Source organism: Stegastes partitus, unplaced genomic scaffold, assembly GCF_000690725.1.
Source record: "Stegastes partitus isolate 25-593 unplaced genomic scaffold, Stegastes_partitus-1.0.2 Scaffold162, whole genome shotgun sequence".
Lineage (NCBI taxonomy): Eukaryota > Metazoa > Chordata > Actinopteri > Pomacentridae > Stegastes > Stegastes partitus.
This window is the reverse complement of record NW_007577893.1, coordinates 213,120-236,986: the sequence shown is the minus strand read 5'-3', so window position 1 is coordinate 236,986 and position 23,867 is coordinate 213,120. Positions and strand designations below refer to the sequence as shown.

Here is a 23,867-nt window from a genome sequence, read left to right as displayed (position 1 = left end):
TAGACTTTGCCTTAAAACCACTGGATTGTAATTGAATTTACCAATTCAACGCTTGTTTACTAGGCTGTTATGTTTTCATCTGGTTTCAGTAACACTGCGGTTAAAGGAGTTTTAAAAGGTTTAAAGCCTACTGAAACTCACAGTGATTTCTCAAACCTGCAGGGCCTTTTTAGTTTTGCTACTCATCGTATTGTTAAGCAGTTTTCTTAACATTTCCTTTGGAATAGATAGCAACATTTACAATGCACAAGAGTAGCAGAGGTCAATTTCTTTTTAGTTCCATTGCTTTTCAAAGATGTGCAAAGTGTAGCACTTCATGCAAACCAGATAAATTATGACTTAGCTCCCTGCATCTGCAGTCTCAGGAAATTCCTCACTCGATTGTAAAAATGTGATTATGCAAAATGTCTCGCTGCTAACAATGATTTGCATTAGGTTTAGCAAATACCTCCCTTAGATGGAGCTAAAATAGAATGGCACACTCAGACAAAGAGGCAGATCATGATGGAAAAGTGGAGTGAGTAGGTGTCAGTGGAAAACTCATCCTCCCCTCTCTCCTACCTAACTACCGTGAACATCCAGCCTCGCAGAGTGCCAAACATTATGACTATCAGGGGCCACTAAATGAAATCAGCAATTAGCTATTATGGTACAATTAAACAAAGTAGATGAACAGTTTTGATGCATATGGGAGAGTTAGTGTTGGCGGTGAAGCTGTTAGAAGCCGTCTATCTGTAACTCTTGACCAAAAAGCACAGCTATCATTTGCCACATTTTTGTGGTGATTGTTTAGCTTTTGAGTTTTCTCTTTCAAGCCGTAATGTGCTGCAAAAAAAATAGTGTTACTTCCATTTTTCTAAAACTGTTTGCTTAGATCTGTATACTGTTTTTGCAAGGATCAGGTATCTGGAATGCTGAATTGAATTGTCAAAAATGTTAAAGCATTTAGTTCAGTTGAGATGTGTTTACTGGTCTTTGAGAAGGATTTGATGTCTGTAATAATTTGCTTTAGCTCCCATGTTAGCTGATGTTATTTCCATAGTCACAGCCATGATAGACAGTGACTGTAGTTGGCAGCTAGCTGTCTGTGGACTCAGTGAGCTCTGCAGCAGGAGCCGCAGTGAGTGGCAGGGCCTAATGGGACCTGATCAGGAGCTTAGGTCACTGCCATCTCAAATACAGTCATGGCACAGCAGACATCAGCGCTGACTCACCTTAGATTAGATGCTGGAAGCATGGCTATAACACAGTCTGACACCTCAAAGCAAAGCCTCAGCCGCAGCATTTCAATTACCTACCTTTCCAGGCTGAGATGGAGCTGGATCTGGATCTGTGTGGACAACACAGTGCACTGCCTGGTGCGGAGGAATCTTACCAGGTCAGACTTCGCACTGGTTTTCAGACATATGCATCAATTGACGTGATAGCACTGTAGTTTTTTGTGACCCCAATTATTATTTTTACAAGATCGTTATCTGCACTAAACATGGAAGTAAAAGGGAAAGGCCACCAGCACTAGAGATATGTAGGTGATACGAAAGAATCTATAAGAGCTAAGTACTTAGGTCTCTATGTTGTGTTGTCTGACCACATCTAATGGCATAAGTGTATACACAAACTTGCTCAGGATGTCACACACTTAAAACTGGGACCAAGAAAGTGGGCGTTCACAGAGAAGGAGAAGTTGCAGTGAATCCTACAATCACACTTCCTGAACATGTTTAGTCATACAAATTAAGCCAATTCAGGAAGAACTAAAAGTGCTGTTAGTCATCCCTTTGACTTGTAGTTAAATGCTGCAGCCAAGAAAGTGCTCCTTATGCTGCTTCAATCAGAAGTTGTTTTTTTTAGCTTTGCACATTAAGTAGTGGGAAGCCACTAAGTGGTCATATAGCGTCTCCTGCTTGTTGCTTAGTCTGATTCTGTCCACATCCCCTCAAGCCAATAATGGTGGTATGAAGTCAAAATAAGGAAATGAAATAGTGTGTTTCTTAATGCAAAAGAGGTTTTGTACTATTTGTGCTAGTGTTGTTGTTGTTGTTGTTGAAAATGTATGACAAAAATAAATCATTTTTCTTAAAGTACCTAAATACAACCCATTTTTACATTTAACTGACAAAGTCTCCTGACTGCTGAGTCTTGTATGTTGAGAGCATAGGTGGAAGTAAGGTGATGAAGGCCCGATTGAGCCACACAACCTCAAAAGGAGCAAGTCAGAGTGGAATCCGGATGTACTAGCCAACAAAGCATGCAACTGTGGCACAGGAGACGAATGTATGCTGTAACTTTGTATCCTACCCATTGTTAATATCTGTTTCTTAACCTTGACAAAGTAGCTCTTTTTTTCAAATGACAAGACGTTTCCCTGATCTTCATATTGTTTTTATCCCAAGTTTCTCCCTAACCCTTTTGCAGTAGAATTTCCTAACCAAGTACTTTGTTGCCTAAGGAATAGTCTACAACAGTCAGTACTACTCGCTTTTCATTTACTACTGAAGTGAGAATTAGTGTTGGTTTCTTTTAACCATGACCATGATTATTCACTAGCCTTAAACAAGTTGTTCTTCTAACGATGGCAATGAAGTTCAGTCAGTCTGGAAAATATAAACAATGTTAAAAGTTTGCCCAAGTTAAAAAAAAAAAAAAAAACATAGAATCCTGATGAATCTGACTTTCATGAGCTCTGGTCCCAGAAATGTAGATTAAGAGTTCCCTCTCCTGCAGAGGACAAGTTCAGAAAATCAACAATTAACAACGCCTCAAACTAGAGCCCACATCTATGCTTCCCTGATTTCAAGCAACAGACACCTCTCAGTATCAACTGTTGGGGGAGGCTGTGTGAATCAGGTATCCATGGCCAAACTGCTGTTGAAGGAGGCCAAGAAGAAGAAGAAGAAAATGGCTTAAACCAAGAAGCACAATGAATTGGTGTTAGACCAATAAAAATCTGGATTTCTATATTTTGATCTCATGGGTTCAAAGCATTTTTGGATCTTTTGGATTTGGATTTGGATTTTTTGGACATGGTCAAAGGGCTGTTTGACAAAGAAGCAGAATAATGGAGTACTTCATCAGATGGCCTGGCCTCCTGGGATGAGTCGGATAGCAAAATGACGATCTACATGTTGTTATACATGTAAATGTGTTGTTTCGTAGTTGTAATGTCTTCAGTTTTGTTGTACACTATAGAAAACATTAACAATACAGACAAATTCTTGAATAAATAGATGCTTTCAAAATTTTCACCGTTATTGTATATTAGATTTGGACATTAACAAGTTTGGTGAAGTCACATATGTCCTTCATGATGTTTTAGGAATGCGTTACAGATTATTTTTCTTGTGTACAGTGAAGTGGTTATGTAGCTGTTAGTAAAGCAAATCTCACTGTACTGTACCTGTATACTGTTTTTATTCAATTTCCATTAAAAAGTGTAAAACCTGGGTATATTGTCTGATACTGAAGAAAACAGTTCAGTAGAAATGACTTGTTGAAAAAGCCTAATTCCTAACTGGATGTTTTTAATATCAAATATATTAAACCAACTATTGTTGTCATTTTATGGATGAAAATCCTTGGTGACATTTTGCCTAGCTTACAGTCAGACAGCAGTAGACCTGCTGCACAGTTGGGTATTTAAGGTCTCGGTCCTAACACTTTTATCTACAGCGTTTGCATACAAATCCACACATTTATTGCAACCCAAACATTTAGTGAGTGTGTGTGTGAGGCAGGCAGCTGCTGGAAGTAATAGGCTTTCTCTTTGTGGTGCAGAGGCCTGCTGGGCGCTGACCTCCATTTAGATGCCCAGAGAGAGAGATAAAGCCCTGTGATGAGGACTCCCCTCCAGCCCAGCCAGGTCACAGGCCTGCTGTCAGTCACAGCACACAACTCAATCTGACTCATTGTGTGTTGTGTGTGCATGCACGCGCGTACGCGTACACATTTGTGTGTGGCCTATGAGCTGCAGATACTGTGTCTGCACCTGTGTAATGCACTACAGTGAGCTTCAATAGCCTGGCTATGCCTTTGTAAGCTGATCTTGTGAAATTTTGTTTAGACTGTCAGAGAGCTTCTGATTCAGCTATATTTTCTTAACTGGTGGCACATTGTGATGTACCTGTACAGATGCGTGTTTTATTCTAGATTGTCCCTGTTATTGTTGATGTTATTCAAGGAAAGACAACAGCAACAACTATTACTCAAGTCAATTTCTCTCTGACTCTTCATGTTTTCGTGCAGCTCAACATGATATTGGATCAAAACTCCCATTTTACCTTTGACACGGCAAAACTAAATCATGGTTGTTTTCCCACACATTACCTCACTGCCTTTCTTTTCCTTTTTAAAATGGCCTTTCCTGATCACCCTTTTTAGATCCAACGCTCCAGGAATAAGCAGATGAAGGAGATTTTCCCAGAAGGCTTTGGAATCCACCATGCTGGGATGTTGCGGTCTGACCGTAACCTGATGGAGAGTATGTTCTCCAAAGGCCACCTCAAGGTGCTGGTCTGCACTGCTACCCTGGCCTGGGGAGTGAACCTGCCAGCCCATGCAGTTATCATCAAGGTCCTTGCTATTTAAATTTTATTTATTTCTCTCTGGCATTTTAATTGTCTTGATTTGTCTCTAGCTTTGTTTGTTTGTTTGTTTGTTTGTTTATTTAGTTATGTAGTTATTTAGTTAGTTAGTTAGTTAGTTAGTTAGTTAGCATTTATTTCTTTATTTAGCTCGTGTGTATATTCAATATTTTGTAAGCGAGGCCGGATTTCAGACAAAGCTACTGCCCTGGGGTTTCAGACCGTCAGGATCCCCAGTGACTCCAATTACTTTGTGGTCACCTCATTAATTGCAAGTTTGTTTCGTAATGAATACAACACTAAAGCAAAACATAAATTAAGTCTTTAATGGTCTTAAAATGGCTCCTAACTTTTTAGGCTCTCAGCAAACAGCTCAGCTAAAAAAGATATTTAGTATTTCTGAACGCATTTAAATGTGCTGCTTTTTATTTGCAGTAATGCATTCTGTTTTGTCTGTGTTTTAAGTCCTCTGATGCCACTTCCTTGTGTCTTAACAGGGCACTCAAATTTATGATGCCAAGCGCGGTACTCTGGTGGATCTGGGCATCCTGGACGTCATGCAGATTTTCGGACGTGCAGGTCGTCCACAATTTGACAAGTATGGCGAGGGCACCATCATCACCACCCATGACAAACTAAGTCATTACCTGACACTGCTCACCCAGCAGAATCCTATTGAGAGTCAGTTCCTGGACAGCCTGGCTGACAATCTAAACGCTGAGGTTAGTATCTCTGTGGGCACCCTGACCAAATAGGATTTCTTTATTGTTCCAATTTGGAAATTGCTTTTCTCATTTCAGAAAAACAAAGAGCCCACATTATATTCATTTACAAGTTCACAATTGTATGTAAACATATGTGTACATGCTTTTGTGTTCAAAAAACATATTCTTTTTTTTTCTACTCTACATTACAGCAGCACATATTCTCACCCTCTGTCCAAAACAATCCATTATAGCTCCTTTTTCTAAAGCCTCTCTCCCCAAAATCCTTGTGCGCTTTGATTGGTCAGTTGGCCCAGAAAAAGAAAGGGTTGGTTAGTTACTGCAACCCCAGATCTATGAGAATAGACAGAGAGATGTAGCCATAGCAGAAGCTGCCCTAGTGAGGACATGAGGGAGAACTATAAAGGTGCTGCTCATTCTTTGTTTGAGGTCATGCCAACAGTGTTACATGGTGACTTAAATAAGTAATGAAAGAAGAGTCTGGACATCAAACAAGGTGTTTCAGGGAGGTAAGGAGCAGGGTTTTCTCTAGAATAGAGTAACTCCCTCTGGTGTGGACGTTTTGCTTTGTATGTGTGTAGTCCTTTTAGATGCACAGAAATGCCAAACAGCATAGTACTGGCTCCATAATGGATTTCTTACCAAGCTTTTTTCGAAATGTTGGAACTTTAGGAATGAGGCAGTAAAGCAACGAATTGCCCGAAACTGCGGAAGACATGTGACTGTACTTTCATTAAGTGTCCACTAGATGGTAGCAGAGACCAATGATGCTTGTGAGTGTGTCTGAGTGTTTCTTCCTTCTCTCTTGTGCTGCAGATTGCTCTGGGGACAGTCACTAATGTGGAGGAGGCTGTGAAGTGGCTCAGTTATACTTACCTCTATGTCCGCATGAGGGCCAACCCACTGGCATATGGTATCAACCACAAGGCTTATCAGGTTGGTGGAACCTCTTATTATTCTGCTTGTCTTTCTTTCCAAAATCATAGAATGGGAGGAGTCACTCTTGTTTTTTGACAAGTTGGAAGTATGTGGTTTGCAATAAATATAATAAGGGTAACAAACATAAGTGTGAAGATGGTGACTTACTGTCTTACACTGCATTGTCCTACTAGACACTGCTAATACAGATGCAGTTGTGTCTTAATAACTTTGCAGTGAAGGGTGTGAATATTTGTTGCATTTGGTTTGAATTACATTTTTAAAAAGCTGTTGTAAAAGACAGATACAAGCGCAGTCTTAGACAGGCAGTATAAGGCATAACAAAAGAATCAGAGAATGTTAGTAACTTTTGTAAATATTTGAGTCCAATGCAGTGGAAAATAATCAATGGATTCAAACTAAAAACCTTTAACTGTTTTAGATGGATCCAGCTTTGGAGCTGTACAGGAAGGAGCTGGTGGTGGAGGCAGGCAGGAAGCTGGACAAGGCCAGGATGATCCGCTTCGAGGAGCGCACTGGCTACTTCGCCTCCACTGACCTGGGCAGGACTGCCAGCCACTTCTACATCAGATACAACACCATAGAGGTAGACTCACTCCTCCATCACGAACATCATAGAGATAGACTGAAAGAAATGCAGCTTAACCATGCAGGGTTTAACCACATCACTGCCATAGAAAATTTAAAAAATATATAGTGTGTGACTTAAGGAGAATCTGTGACAAAAAGAATCTGTCACAATGCAGCTTGAGCAGTAATCAAGAGGTCCAGTCCAGTCAAGTCAGACAGAATCCAGGAAATATGTTGCTGTATTGCCTCAGATTTTGTGAGTTTACTTATGTGTTATTTGTGACCCAAAACTAACTTCTGTAATATTTATGGCTGCATATTGAGAAGTTTACATGTTTTCTGGCCTGGGAATATTTCTAATAGAACAGAACAGAATAGAATAAAACAGAATTTCCTTTATTGTCATTGCACAGTATGAAGCAAGAAGTTGAGCAGCAATCCTGACAGTGTATTCACATGATCAGACATTTTCAAAAATACAATAAGAAATGTGAAAATATAACATCTAGTAGAAAAAAATAGATATATTTGTATGGTGTTTCTATGAAAACAGTGGAGTAGCTTATTCTTTTAAAGATAGCTTATTTGGTATATTAGGAATTATTGGTTACCACCGTCGCCTCACAGTTAGAAGATCCCTGGTCCGCATCCCAGCCTGGGATCTTTCTGTGTGGAGTTTGCATGTTCTCTCTGGGTTCTCCAGCTTCCTTCCACACAGTCCAAAAACATGCTGAGGGTAAATGGTGATTCTAAATTGTCCGTAGGTGTGAATGTGAGTGGATGGATGGATGGATGGATGGATGGATGGATGGTGTAACTGATGTTTCCTTTTCTGACATTGCACATTGCTAAACATTAACATAACAGTATGGCTTAAGTAGTGCAGAAATTACATACAAGGTGAAGTTGTATTTAAACCTGTAGTTTCACTGAATAAATGCATAAAGTAGTAGTTAAATTGCTAGTGGGCACTCAGTGTCTGTGGCCTTACCAAATTTCATCATTGTGGGAGTTATATTTCCAGAGATATTAAACCTGTTAAAACGGATTCATAGGTAACACATTTTTTGAGGATGACATTATAAAAAATGCATAGGTATGAAAACAAATAAAATTCTCAAAATTCAGCCAAGATATTTTATAGAACCTAATTCTGGATCGTAAACGACAAAAAACTAAAGTCTGAACAAAATCTGAGTTGGTGGAGCAACACTGCTATCTGAAATGACACAGACTGACCCAGAAGGTATCCACAGTAGCACTGGTCAGAATGGGACTGGTCGTCCTCCTAAAGTTACAATCATTATTTGTTGCTCAGAACAAAACTACATTAATAAACTAAACGTGCTAAAACATGTGCTACAAACTTGAAAAGAAGCCTGGTGAATGTCAGCAGTACATTTTTTGATCAGACAAGACCAAGGAGAACCGAGAATGTTTAGTATGAACCTGACCGTGACTACCACAGTGAATGCATGGTGCTGACAGTTAAGCATGGAACTGGGAGTGTGAAGGTATGAGGCTGCATGAATGCAAATTTGATGGGCATGTGACAGATGACACCTTGAATAAATAGAGATGAAAACGCAAAGTACCGAATATTAGATTTGTATCTCAGTAATGACAGATGTTCAGAACTTTATTGCGTTGAGTTCCTACTTTGGAAGCTGCATATATTATATAGTAAATCTCAACTGTTACATTTTTTTAACAGAACAAATAGCTTACTGTTCAACATAGAAGTGATGGAGTTAGCTGGTCAATTTAAGTAATATTAAACAGGGGTGTACTCACTTGCTGAATACTGTAGTTGAAAAGTGTGGAAAATTAGTTTGTATTCCATATCCTTATGTAGATATAATTTATCTGTTGTGAACAGAAGAAATTAATAAAAAAATAACTTTACTTATGGAATTTCATAGTCTGACACTGTATGCTTGAATACATTCACATGCCATCAAAATCTTGAAGACTGCAGAAATAATATAGCCATGTGCTGCAGGTTTTGTGCAAACGTGTCACACAGTGTAACGGAAACAGAGGAACCCCACAAATATAACAAGAAACCAAAATAAAAAGTAAATTTTTCAGTGAGTCATTTCATCAGTGAGTTCAGCCAAAGACTAAGACTGGCTGATGTGCAGCATCTATAAAGTAGATTAAAGTCAACATGCACTGTGCATAACCCTTTTGGTGCATAAAGAGAGTTCAATTTATCCATTTAAAATGCATTTAAGCAATGTATGGTTAACTCGTGTGTACCTCAAGCTACAGCTGTAAAAGTAAAATAAGTGTAAGGATATATGTATATAGTTCATATAATTTGCATTTTCTTTTAATTGTACTCACCTGTTGCTCAGTATCAGGAAATTGATACAAATAATGCTGCCCTCTGCAAAAAAAAAGAAACAAACTACTGTTTTGTTACCAAGAAGCATCTTTCTACAGTGGAAAGTCCAGCCACATACCCTTTTCTCTCAAGGTCAGCAATGTCTTTACAAAAATTAACAGAAAGGCACATTTTAGGGGGCATCACCCAGAAGCAGTGTGAAACAGTGTTTGCACTTTTCAGGGTGTGACTAAATTCTGCCTACCTGGACCCAGGATCCAAACCAAGCAAGAAAGATATAGGAAACAGTCGTCAAATTTTAAATTCCGTATTAAATACACATGTAGGTATTTCTGTTCTGCTGACCTGTGTCTGCGAGACAGAATTATGTGAGTATTCAGTATTTTATATATGCTGTATTGGAGCAATAAAACATTTAAAAGTTAGATTTGGAGTTCTACCTGTTATGCGAGTTTCTTAGCAAAAATTAGCAGGAGCACACATCTCAGAAGGACATCCACAGTATAGCGGTGTTTTATGTTTGCAAATTGTTTCGAGGTGTGCTTAAATACTCTCCACCTGACTTGGGATCAAAACCAAGAAATAAAGGTATTAAAATACGAAAAAAAGAAACAATAGGGCAACCAGCAACTTAAAGAAACTGACTGCACAAACAGTTTTGAGTTACCTGTACCTTGTATTCATAGAATTTATTTGCCCAGTGTGTCACAAAGCAGGTCTCTTTTATGTTTTAGAGATACTGTAACCTCAGACACAATGACTTGGCCTCAGCCAGAACTCCATTAATCACTCACATATCTCTTTCCTCCATTTGTGAAGACGTTCAACGAGCATTTCAACTCTCAGCGAACCGAGGCGGACATCCTCAGTATTGTGTCCAAGGCCGAAGAGTTTGAACAGCTCAAGGTGAGAGTTTATCAAGTAGTTATAAGCTACAACTGTGGCTGTCAAAGATTCATTCAAGTACTGACATCTCACCTATATCTCTGATCTTAACCCTACAATGTTTATTTTTAAAAAAACAACAACAACAAAAACAAACAAGTTATTCATTAAGTCTGCATTGCAGATATACCAACATTTGTTATGAACAGAAGTATATCATACAGGTGATGTGTGCTGGCAGGTCCGTGATGAGGAGATGGAAGAACTGGAGCAGATGTTGTGTAACTACTGTGAGCTGCCGGCTGCAGGCGGCGTGGAGAACGGCTACGGCAAAGTCAACATTTTGCTGCAGACCTACATCGGCAGAGGAGAGGTGGACAGCTTCTCCCTCATCTCAGACTTGTCATATGTGGCACAGGTGAGGGAAAAGGAACAACACATGCACATGCACTCTACAAGACAGACCAATATGTCTAGTGCTTAGAAGACAAATGCTCGGCTTTAAATTCATTATGTCAAATGACCTCAATTGAAAATTGAAATTACAGAAAATGAAATGCTCTTTTTTTATTTAAGCCCTGTAGCGGGGATTTTCAAACTTACTACTCAAAAGTCCACATCTTATTGTATTCAATTAGAGTTAAGGGATGATTGGCAATAACAAATAATTAATCAACTCTCAGTTAATTATTCAAAATCTGATCTTAATGAAAGAAATGGCATTGTTTGCCTGTAGCCAGTGCAGCAGTATGACCTCTGAACTCTGCTGCATGATTCATCACAAAGACCACGTTTCTTATGATGGGGCCAGCACAAACCAAGAGTCAACAACATGTTCCTTATAAATTATATTATTTACACAAGTTGTAGAAGTTGTGTACTGGAGAAACACTGTCTGTATTTGTGACATTTTTACATGAAGTCATCAGCAACAACCCACAATGCTCTCTTCAGCAGTTAACGTCACCATGACGATGATGTCATCAATAGGGAAATAAGCAACACTGACATCATATTTATGGGAAGAGAGTACTACTGTGAATATTCTCTTTCTCAGCTGTGTAATAAAGCTGTTAATAATTCATTGATTAATAGAAAATGTTTTTTTTTTTTTTTAAAAAAAAGAAAAGATTACACTTAACATTTTGAATTGATGACACAAGCTGTCAGCTGAGTCCAGACTGACTTGTTGTTTAGTCCGGATGCAGACCAGCAAGCAAGCAACACAACTGTGTACAGTAAAACAAAAAAATGCATAAGTAAAAATTAAAAATCAGATATGGAAATTATTATGTCTTGTACTATGGTGGAGCATTTGGGCATTTAAAAATTAGATCTGGAGTTCCACATCATTAAATTCTTATTCATGTAGTTTTCCAACTACAATTTGTTGTGTGTCTTTTAGATTTTACCACAGATGAATAAAAGCAAACAAAACAAAAGATAATCTAGAAGCAACCAAAAATGTAGAGCATTAAACATCTTGTCATAGTAGCATTAACTAGTTTAACAAGATGATGAGTTGGTCAAAAGCCCTCTGGCTGCCTAAGTATTCTGATACTGCATCTTTATCTACAAGTAGTTTAGTTTTGTTCTTTCTGCAGACTATCCTCCGGAGAATGTGTAAGTATGTGTTTAAGTGGAAATATGAATGTTAGTGCCGTAGGGGGCAATCCTTTCGATATAGAAATGGAAAGAATATAAATAATGTGTTTTTACTATATAATAAGAAAATCCTTCATTAATCCTGCAGTGAGGAACTTACAATAATGATGAACATACTTACGATGTTACTTCTAGTTGTTGTTCTGTTGGTCTGATCTCTCCTGATTTCAGCCCTTCCTGGTTCTGGCCAGACCTCTAACTCTCACCAAGTTATCAAACAGAGGACAACCAGATCTCAGTAGTATACCACCAGAGTGCATTCACCAAAAAATCCGATCACATTAACACCTGAGTAAATCAATCACAGCCTGACCAGACTTGAGCAGTCTATCAGCAAGCAACATTGTCATTTGACCTCTCCTCCAGAGCTGACATGGGCAATCCATCAGTGCACAGCTGTGACCAACCTGCACGTCTGAACTAAACCAGACCTTCTCTTGATCACACATGATTAATCACCTGTATGCAGCATGATGTACCCTACAGCTGCTGCAGGTTACTTGTGCTCTAGTACAAATGTGTTGCAGTTGTTTTTTTCCAACTACAAAGCTCAGTGTTAGAACTGTTGCTGTCATGGGGGGTGGGGGGGTGGATAAACTGTCTACAAGTGCCATAGTCCTAGGAGCAGTGTTTTAACTTGTTCTTCTGCTGCTGTTACTACTTCTTACAGAATGCTGCTCGGATTGTGAGGGCTTTGTTTGAGATTGCTCTGAGAAAGCGGTGGCCAGCCATGACCCACCGCCTGCTCACTCTCTGCAAAGTGATTGACAAGCGGCTGTGGGGCTTTGCCCACCCTCTCCGCCAGTTCCCCAACCTGAGCCATGTTGTACTAAACCGTTTAGAGGAGAAGAAGCTGTCTGTGGACAAACTGAAGGAAATGAGGAAGGATGAAATTGGTAAACAAAAACAAAACAACCTTCTCTGTGTATTTGTTTTCAAGCTGTAAAGAATACACAAGAACACACACATAGAATATCCAAGTGTAAATATGCTGTAAATGCTCAAATATGGTCAAGTCATATTGTCACAGTCAGCTCGACTTTGCTATTTTTGTCAGGCTACTGTCGGTGAAGTCAACACTTGAGCAAGTGTTTCACTTTAAAAGCCTACCAATGGCTGAGCAGATATAGTACCTCTTTTGAGGCTGTTATTGTGAAACTGCTGCAGAAAGTGTTGATTTTCACTGACAAACAGCAAAGTCAAAGCAACTACTTGCAACTTGCAACAGTATTTTTGTGAAAGAGACACACAGGAGCAGAGTGGTGAGTATGAGAGGATTCTGTTGTCTCTGTAGAAATGCTAAATACTAAAGCTAGCCAGCCCTGTTTTTTTTTTTTTAATATGATCTATTTCCCTATGAGGGATTTTGTGGAAATCTGTATGTACAACATTACATTTTCACGTAATCATGAACGCATGTTAATGCAATATGTGTTTTTCCCAGGTCACATGCTACACCACGTCAACATCGGGTTATCGGTCAAACAGTGTGTCCATCAGATTCCCTCAATCACAATGGAGGCTGGCATTCAGCCAATCACACGCACAGTCTTACGTGTTCGGCTAGTTGTCACGCCTGACTTTCGCTGGAATGACCAGGTAAATGACAAATACTGTAACATAAACCATGTTGCTCTTTCTTATATTTGAAGTAGCATCAAAACAGAAAACCTAAATTAATAAAAGTCATAAAATATGACACAGTTTTTGCTTTTATATATAGCATTCCCCATACACATTTATCTGGCTTCCAGTTTTCATCACATAAAGATAATTCCTTCATTCTGTTTAGTCATACAACAACAGCACAAAATTGCTATTGCATTAAATCCTAACACAGCTCTCAGTTTCAGGCTTGTGCTTGGAAACATGGGCCTTTTTTTTACACTGCAACATAATAATTCCTTACTGAATATGCATCTCCCTGCTTCATTTTGTCAACAAAGTTCAAACAATTATATTGTAAGAGGGTAAAGTTAGAAAAGTCAACACAATTAAAAAAATACTTTATGATCTGTTGTATGGTTGTGAGACTTTTAAATATTTTTGAAATATTTATTGCATATCGTGACAACCTCATTAAGCTGGTTGAGAGAACACAGAGTATGCAAAGCTGTAATCCAAGCAGAAGGTGGCCATTTTGAAATGTAAACATTTCTTTTTTGCACTTTTTTTGCTTGCTACATATTTCTATTTCATTGTTTTGATATTTTTAGTGCCTTCACCCTAAGTCGGCTGGGATAGGCTCCAGCCCCCCTGCGACCCTAGTGAGGATTAAGCGGTGTATAGATAATGGATGGATGGATGGATGATATTTTTAGTTTTGTTCCACACAGTAGAAAATAGTAGAAATTATGAAAAAAGAGAGGATCAAAATTCCATTACATAGAGAGATTGATAAATAAAAGGATCAATAATTTACTGCTCATGTCATGTAACTGGACACAATCTGGATTTGTTTCAGGTTGAAGTGCACATACTTGAACATGTACAAGCCAACTGTGACATACACGTGTTTAAGCACATGTGTGTATTGTCTTGAAGGCTTTAGCAGACGTGATCACGTGTTAGCGTGTTGCACTTTCACCATGAGGTCTATGGATTTTCCAGGATGACTGGGTCCATGCTTTTGCAAAAACACAGTCTTTGTATTTCTATCCTATTCTTTTTCTTCTATTGTGCTTATGCAGATGTACAGGAGTTAGCGTAAGAGAGAAAAAAATGAAAAGTTTTGACTACTGGAATACTATGGCACTCAGGGTTGGAGGAGTTCAAGAGACTTTAAACATACTGACATGGTTTCAGTGGCAGTGGAAAGTACTAGTTGTCCATACTCTAATGGCATCTGAGGTGATGAGTACTGATTCTGTCAGTGGTGTGACCTTGCATAGAGACACAGTATCATTCCTACAAGTTGTCACTGACGAACAAAGTTACGTTATTAGAAATCAAGAGCAGGATGCAAACTCTTCAGTGTAAAAGCCAAAGAAAGATGTGCAGTGAACCACATAAAAGGATGAATAACTGCTGCTATATTTTGAATGTCCTCAACTATTTTGGCCTGTCGAGGGTATACCCTACCTTTGGCCCAAATTTAGTGAGGTTTCAACTCCAGACCACATAAAGCCTCTGCAGGATATAGGTGATGGATGGCTATATCTATAGAAATAATGTCAAACCACTCCTGCTATACAAAACCACTGCATGAAACCTCACACAGCTAAATGCTACCCTGCTGCTGTTTCACTGTTGCCTCATCATCTCCTCAGAACTCGGCCACAAGTATTAATTGGCACAGCAATAAATGACTGTGATTGTGCAGATCAGCAGTAGAGAGGTGGATTACACTGAGAATCTGTCCTCTACAGTGGAAGAAGCTCCAAACTATTTAGAACCACATTATATATACATACATACATACATATATATATGCAGTTATGTTTCTAGCCATGGAATCTCCATCTGTCCTAGAGAGCCAGAATGCCTCCAGGCTTCACCAACATGTACCAACTTAGTGAGCAGAGAGGCCTGAGGGGATCATGGGAAGTCCAGAGTTTATCATGGAATCTGAGCACAATAGGAAGCTCACTGTAGCAGGGCTGAATATGAAGATGAATGTTTATGTCCGATTAGCGATGCATGCTCCAATCATGGGAGAGTGGTAATGGAACACTGGCTGGCTTAGCTCTGATCCGGCTGCAGAGCCGGGACACATGTACCGACACATGAGCCGCCTCCCCGATGGCACCCAGGAAACAGACCACACTGGCTCATTATGATGCATAGTGCTATAACTATACAAGTATTATTTAGTTTTTTCATACCAGGGTTACACTGCCACTGGCCTTTGGCTTATATTTTGTTTCTTGTGGTATTATTGTTTTTAAAATCACCTTTTTCCTGTCACCAAATTCCAAATATTTACTTTTAATCACCCAAAATGCAAAACCTGACAAGGTGGGAAGCAGGAATGCACACATGAAAAACATGAAGTACCCAGAAAAGAGTTTTTTTGGAGCTACATGTCAGGTAGGTTGTTCCAGTCATCTTGAGAACTTGCCACAGTCCTTCTGTGGATTGGACTGACTCCACGATGTTGAGATCAGGGCTCTGCGGGGGCTAGGCCATCTGTTGTTCATTCTTCTTGTCACAGACGAAAGTTTTTTGTGAATTCACGAAAGAACAACACAGAATGTACAATACATTTACAGTAGCAGAAACAGCTACAGGCTAAGTTCATTTTGTAGTCCTTCGGTGGAAGCCATCAGTGGTGTGCTGGTTGCAGAAGTACAAGCTAGTAGTAAGTTGTAATGAATGAGAACATTACAGTTAAAAAAAACAATAATTAAAATAATATATTCATATAGTAAACAAATAAATAAAGCAAAAACAGACAATCATAGTTCCAGTCTGTTGTAAAGAGTGTCTGAAAATGTGTTTTTCTCCATGGCTCAGGTGCATGGGTCAGTGGGTGAGCCTTGGTGGTTGTGGGTAGAAGATCCCATCAATGATCACATCTACCACTCCGAGTACTTCCTCCTGCAGAAGAAACAGGTTCGTTTTGTGACTTGAACCTCAGTTGACTTGGAAAAAAAGTGTTCCTGAAGAGTACACCATTTCTGATCTGTGTTCTTATTTTTTTGAGTGTGTTCCCCTTTCCAGGTGGTGACAGGAGAACCTCAACACATTGTATTCACTATTCCCATCTTTGAGCCATTGCCCTCCCAGTACTACATCAAGGCAGTGTCTGACCGCTGGCTCGGGGCCGAGGCCGTCTGTATCATCAACTTCCAGAACCTCATCTTACCTGAGAGACATCCACCACACACTGGTACACACACTCAGACACACTTTGCTGCCATGACAACAGGGCTTTTACTTAACCTGACTTGACCTTAAAATACTGAAAGTGATCTTGTGTAGATGCACGTCATTGTCCAATGTAAATTAAATTCTTAAGGCCAGCTTGCAGTGATGTGGACTGTCACTGAGCTGTCAATACAGAGTACCAGGTGTTTCAGCTCTAGTATGAACTGTTGGACTACAACTAATAAAAAGTCAGGCTTTCCATAGATTGATGGACGAAACACATTTTATCTAGAAAAAGTTACCTAATATTTTACTAAAATCAAATGTTGGCAAAAGCATCGGAACACTCTACCTAAAAATACTAAAACTATAAATTACTGTCACCTTTAAACAGAGCTAAGCACCACAGAATGGCTTAGCTGTTTTGAAGCTGCAAAGAGACATGAAAACTCCAAGTAGACAGGAGAACAAAAGCAAAGCCTCCTACTCATTCACTCCTGGGCACTAAAAAAGGAGCCATTATTTCTAACCATGTTGTCCCTCAGTGGGAGCAGACACAATTACAGCAGCAATCAGGGAAAATCCCCACATCACAGAGGAGATCATATCACAGGGGACTGTTTCAGCAGCATCTCCAGGCTGTCCTCACATGTCTCTTATATAAAAGTATCAGTTTGCCATATTCCGTTATACATATAAAAGTAAAACAAATCTGATATGTGATGTTAAATAATGGCACCCGAAGAACTAGAGATCACATCAACACATAAAGCCTTCACAAGTCCATCAGTCCATATTATCTTCAATTGTCATGTATTTGGTTTATTAGTGATAACTTTAAGCACTAATCAATATTTTTATAATAACAAAGGTCCATATGACTGTGTAATGTTATAGCTCCTTGTGAAAATCCCATTTAAAACTATGCTGTGTTTGTGTCAGACTGGGGTCCCACTAATTACCATTTTTTGACTTGTAGATGTCAGCTTTTGTCGCTGGAAAATTAAATGTTCGTGAAACATTCTGATTCACATCATTTTGCAGTTTAAGTTATATTTTGTTTTTATTTTATGTTTTTTTATGTTTTTAAGTGCCACACATTTTGCCTCAGAGGCTGATAGATTTAAAAAAAAAACAAAAAAAAACATAACTACAAGAGCTAAAAAAAAAAATAAAGAGAATATTACTCCAGCATTCTAGTTGTTTTTCCTTAATCTGCTGCAATCAAACAGCCCAAAGACAACAATATTTTAGGCCCCAGATTAGATTACATTACTATGGTAGAGAAATATGGAAAGACAAATTTGCATTTATGATTTAAAGAGAAACCAAGCATTGCTGAGTAACACAGAGGTGTTCCTTCGTATTGGATAACATGTTCAGTGTTATAACATACCTGCATCTGTATCCCCTGATACAAAATAACAATCAAAAACTAACTTTAAACTGGAAAGAACTAAATTTGAACCGAATCCACTTGGGCTACCAGTTGAATTCCTGTGTGCCCTTCTCATTTATACAGATTCATCATTATAGTTGATTTGCACAATATAAAAATCATCATCATAATCAATGAAGATTTTGGCAGTGGGCGTCAAGGTGGCTCGGTGGTTAGCACCGTGTCTCGCAGCTAGAAGGTCGCCGGTTCGCGTCCCGGTGAGGACACCTGGGATCTTTCTGCATGTTCTCCCTGTGCAGCGTGGGTTCTCTCCGGGTTCTCCGGGTTCCTCCCACAGTCCAGAAACATGTTGATGTTAATTGGTGATTCTAAATTGTCCATAGGTGTGAATGTGAGTGTGCTTGGTTGTCTGTCTCTATGTGTAGCCCTGTGATAGACTAGTGACCCTTCCCAGGGTGTCCCCTGCCTTCACCCTAAGTCAGCTGGAATAGGCTCAAGCCCCCTGTGACCCTAGTGAGGATTAAGCGGTGCATAGATAATAGATGGATGGATGGATTTTGTCAGTCACTAATATCTCTAATGTCAGCTGCATTTTTGTTGGTCTTGTTTTTTTTTCATGTATTATACAGCACTCCTTCTCAATGTTTATTATAGAAACTGTGGTCTTGATCATTTATGATACTTGGGGCCTAAATGTTTAAGTTGAAGATCTAAACAGTCTTCACTTTACCCATTTTATTCACTGGACAGCTTAATTTTAATTCACTTCTCCTATTTTTCTTTCCTTCTCAGAGCTACTCGACCTGCAACCATTGCCGGTGACAGCTCTGGGTAAACAGGAGTACGAGAGCCTGTACAAGTTCACTCACTTTAACCCCATCCAGACCCAGATCTTCCACACGCTCTACCACACTGACACCAATGTCCTGCTGGGGGCACCAACAGGCTCTGGAAAAACTATTGCAGCAGAAATGGCCATGTTCCGGGTCTTCAACGAGTATCCATCTTCTAAGGTTAGACGAGTGGGTTCGCTCTTTGTTACCGTTGAATATAAGGGGAGTTGTTGACAGAGTGTTCTGACTGGATGCTGTCTTTTTGATTGGTCAAAACTGTTATTAATTCACATAAGGCACATAAGAAAGAGAGAACCACCAGAAATGAAACTACAATCCACTCAGCTCTTTCGAAAAAGAAACAAAAAAACAGTCTTCATGAACTTGAAGTATATATTTGTGCATGAATGCAGAATTTGCCACTTAGTCATATACCTGCAAGAATTCACAAACCGTGTGGTCATAGTGATCCACTTCACAGCTCAATGTACCTACTGGAGCATTACTGGTGATTGTAATCTGTAATGCACAGCTAGAAGTGTGTGGTACAAATGGTTGTCATCAGCCAAGTCTATCCTGTAAACAGTAGTCAAATATAGTTGGCTTGGAGCTGATTTGTTGAGTAGATCTTAATTTTCATACCATACACTGGGTACCACTTGAGGGTCTGAATTTCACTAATGTCACATAAAATGCATTGTATTTCACTTTTTAAACAAAAGTGAAAACATCAAGCTATTAATTTCCAAATGATTAATTGTGTACTGAAAAAGTGTTAACAAAGCAAAATGTGTGTTTTACTTTTTCCATTCTTCAAAGTGGCCACCTTTTGCTTTGATATTAGCTCTTCATTTTCTCAACCGGCTTCATGAGGTTATCACCTGGATCTTTTCCAACAGTCTTGATGGAGTTCCCACATATGCTGAGCACTTGTTGGCTGCTTTTCCTTAACTCTGTGCTCCAACTCATCCCAAACCATCAAGTGACTGTGGAGGTCGCTGTCACTCTCCTTCTTAGTCAAAGAGCCCGTGATGTTTTTTTATGACTGCATATGAAAAAAAAATCCAATGTTCTTACGTTTTTTGAACTGACTGACCTTCATGTGTTAAAGTATTAATAGAGTGTAGTTTTACTTACTAATTATTGGGGCAGTTCCCATCATAGTATGAATTATTACAGTAATTGATCAGGGCTATTTACAGTTGACCAACACTACCACGCTGCAACACATCTGATGGTCTGGGGCACATTAGGGTCAGTTTGTGTCATTTCAAATAGTGGTTTTGCTCCACTGTCACACATTTTTCTCCGTTTTTTTATTTGTATCCGGGACACAAAACTATGTTCTACAAAATATTTTTGGCAGAATTTTGAGAATTTAAAATGTTTTCAAACCTGGGATTTTTGTAATTTCACCCTCATATGTTTTCTGAGAAATCCTGGTGTGGGTTCAGTATCTCCAGAAGTAAACTGCCTTGAGCTATTAAAATTGGTGATAACAGAGACAACACTGGCTCCAGAAAAGGCCACATTTGTAATTATTAGCCCTTCAGACAAGGGTACTATTGGGGGACCAGAAATTTCTCCGACTGGACTTTGATGTAATTCAGCCGAGGGTCTGTTTTATGCTATTTTAACATGCAAAAATGGTGATGTGGACTAATTCGTAGGACCACAAAAACTGGTGTGTCTTGAGGTCCATGCAATTGTCATTAAATGTGCAAAGTTACATGTTGCTTTCAATGCTGTCCTTATGTTAAAATGTAACACTATATGAGGCTTATATAGCTTTCTTGAATGTTCTTTTACATTGGGTTAGGGTTAGGGAACACTTAAGAGAAACTTCGCAACTGAGAAGCTGATGATAATTCAACACATATAATATGTGCAATGTGGTTCAGAGTAGATCAGCAGACTTTGCTGTTTTTGGAACACATGCACAATTAGAATAAGTTTGAGGAAACCTGGCAGTGCTTCTTTCATGAAATGTTTGTATTTGTTGCTGTGTCTTCAGGTGGTATATATCGCCCCTTTGAAAGCCCTGGTGAGAGAGAGGATCGAGGACTGGAAGATCAGAATTGAGGAGAAACTAGGAAAGAGGTGAGAGAAAACACACTTGACCCTAGCCAAGGGAGTTATATCACACAGTGGCAGAACGCAGTTATGTGGTTGTCAGCAGTTAGTTGGAACTAACTGCAGTCATAGGTTTCACAAAATCATGAAAATGTCTTGTTTGTGTTGATGTTACATTTTATGACATATGCAAATGAACTAATGGATCTAAGAAACGTTTCCTCATTCTTTCACACGTGAAGAGTCGTAGAGCTGACAGGTGACGTGACTCCAGACATGAGAGCTATAGCTCAGGCTGACCTCATCGTCACCACACCAGAGAAGTGGGATGGAGTGAGCAGAAGTTGGCAGAACCGAAGCTACGTTCAGAAAGTAGCCATTCTCATCATTGATGAGATCCACTTGCTGGGTAAGAGTCCACAAAACTTCCAGGATTGTGACATATTCTGTAAGCTATACAATCCCAGTCTCTTAATTTCAAAGGGCCAGGTTCATGTGTTTTTGTATCTGTAGTCTTTTTTAGATTGAACAACCTGAATATCAATTCATCATCTGCAAAATAAGTTTACCACTTCACATGAATTTTTGTCATGTTGCATTACTCCATAATGCACAAAGACATGTAGTTTATAACATGTATATAGATAGATAGATAGATAGATAGATAGATAGATAGATAGATAGATAGATAGATAGATAGATAGATAGATAGATAGATAGATAGATAGATGCATTTTACAATCTACCGAAACATTCTCATTGGGCTTTTCCATTGTGTCAATGTCCAGGCGAAGACAGAGGTCCAGTGTTAGAGGTCATTGTGTCCAGGACCAACTTCATCTCCTCTCACACTTCAAGAAGTGTTCGAGTCGTAGGTCTGTCTACAGCTCTGGCCAACGCTCGAGACCTTGGAGACTGGCTGGGAATTGGACAGGTTAGCACCCAAACATACACAGTATTAGTCATTTCTATGTGCTGCAATGTGGTTTCAAAATGCTTTGTCAGTGTGTTTTGTTACTTTTTGACCCCTTGTACTTTGTTCAGCTGGAGGAATCATCTTTATAAGCCGTCTTGTGACTGAGACTGGCTTTGTGAAACAAGAACACTGCTGCAGTGAAACCACAGACTTTGTCTAGCTCTGCGGATTTTTTTTTTTTTTTTTTTCTTGTGACTGAGACTGGCTTTGTGAAACAAGAACACTGCTGCAGTGAAACCACAGACTTTGTCTAGCTCTGCGTTTTTTTTTTTTTTTTTTTTTACAGTTCATTGGTTGCCTGTATCATCATGTCAGATTTAATGTTTACAATAATAACAGTTAAGATAAACAAATATTTTTGGCCGGGAGTTAATGTAGTTGTTTATCTTTGTAGTTGTCTGCAGTCTCTGTCTGGATACCATCTAACCATCAGCAGTGACTGTGGATGGATCACTTAATCTAGCTTGAAGCCGAGTCTTGCATTGAATTCTTCTAATAATTTGGCCAAGACATTTTTCTTGTGAAGGCCAGTAATGACAATTTACACACCATCATGAGGTTTTATGTAAACTGCAGCGTTTCCAGTGTGGAACAATGCATCTAAACTGTGCTTTGATACATTTGTTCCTATTTTCCATTCCAAACATCATATGCTTGTAATTTCCTTCTGCTTCCAAAGGCACTCTTTGTCTTTGCTTTGACCAGTATTTTAGCTGTCTATAGTCACTATTTAACCCATAAATCTGGTCATTTCCAAGCTCAAATGAACGTTAAAAATAAGTTAGGAAATATGTTTTTATTTTCATCTGCTATTTTTTTCTGATGAAAACAATTTTAAATAGTTTCCAGTAATACAATTGATTATATTATGTTTGTTAAGGGGGCTTCAAGGTGACTCGGTGGTTAGCAATATTGCCTCGCAACTAGAAGGTCACCTGTTCGTGTCCCGTTGAGGACGCCCGGGATTTTTCTGCATGGAGTTTGCATGTTCTCCCTGTGCAGTGTGGGTTCTCTCTGGGTTCTCCAGCTTCCTCCCACACAGTCCAAAAACGTGTTGAGGTTAATTGGTGATTCTAAATTGTCCGTAGGTTTGAATGTGAGTGTGCTTGGTTGTCTGTCTCTAAGTGTAGCCCTTTGATAGACAGGTGACCTGTCCAGGGTGTCCCCTGCCTTCGCTCTAGATGGAATCTGGATAGACTTCAGCCCCTCCACAACCCTAGTGAGGATTAAGCGGTGTATAGATAATGGATGGATAGATGTTTGTTCAGGACTGCTTTTTTTTTATTAATAGCATCTTTTTCACTCAAGCAATGTAGGTAAAGATACACTGTTTATTCAAGTGCCCAGTAATTACCCATGATACAAACAAAACTATTTTTAAAAAAAGCATCCTGCTTCATAGGGCAGCACACTGTGCTTTCCATTAGGAGGCATCCACAACAGCATTGCAAAGTCGGAGGCAGTTGGGTCTGGAGTGCGTTTCCTCATGATGTACTTCCATTTGAATTTTTTTTTCTTTAAACAATATATTCACCTGGAACTCTCCCAGACAATATATTGCATCCTACAGGCCTACGTTATGGCCACTAATTTTATTCAGCTTTATTGGTCTTTCCCAGCATGATGGGCTAAATGCTGCAGTATTCTTGGACTTTGGAGTGCTGACATTCATGCATTTGTTGAAATGTTTAAGAATTGAAAACATGTTGCAGTGGTATGGTGCTAAATTGTATCAAAAGTGACAGATTTTCAAACTGAATAGAATTAAGATCCAGATTAGGTTTTCAGTGTTCTCAACAGCACATTCAGTAGGTTGTACTTTTAACATTATATTAACGAAGCAGCTGTTCACTAACGGTTGTGAGTCATTTTGGCTGATGATTACACAGGGAGAGTTTCCTCCCTATCCATTGCTGTAGTGGTGGCATACTGTATATTTTTATACCACTAACAACAGCAAACATTCAAAACATGTTTTGACATTATGAAATGATTACAATGAGAAAAATATGTTTTCAGAAATTCCTGAATATTTCTCATTGAAGACTGCTATATTTCTGTTT

General features: G+C 39.1%; 1 protein-coding gene across 1 annotated transcript in view; it reads left to right on the top strand.

Moving 5' to 3' along the window:
- The window catches only part of ascc3 (activating signal cointegrator 1 complex subunit 3), a 173,791-nt gene that overhangs the window by 117,103 nt on the left and 32,821 nt on the right, over positions 1-23,867 (top strand). Inside the window, exons 15-28 of the mRNA XM_008279522.1 lie at positions 4,378-4,569; positions 5,078-5,302; positions 6,122-6,241; positions 6,666-6,830; positions 9,984-10,070; positions 10,291-10,467; positions 12,385-12,610; positions 13,159-13,313; positions 16,170-16,268; positions 16,377-16,545; positions 18,715-18,935; positions 20,770-20,855; positions 21,071-21,237; positions 21,617-21,762. Coding sequence (XP_008277744.1) covers positions 4,378-4,569; positions 5,078-5,302; positions 6,122-6,241; positions 6,666-6,830; positions 9,984-10,070; positions 10,291-10,467; positions 12,385-12,610; positions 13,159-13,313; positions 16,170-16,268; positions 16,377-16,545; positions 18,715-18,935; positions 20,770-20,855; positions 21,071-21,237; positions 21,617-21,762 — 2,235 coding nt within the window. The remainder of the gene's footprint in view (positions 1-4,377; positions 4,570-5,077; positions 5,303-6,121; positions 6,242-6,665; positions 6,831-9,983; positions 10,071-10,290; positions 10,468-12,384; positions 12,611-13,158; positions 13,314-16,169; positions 16,269-16,376; positions 16,546-18,714; positions 18,936-20,769; positions 20,856-21,070; positions 21,238-21,616; positions 21,763-23,867) is intronic.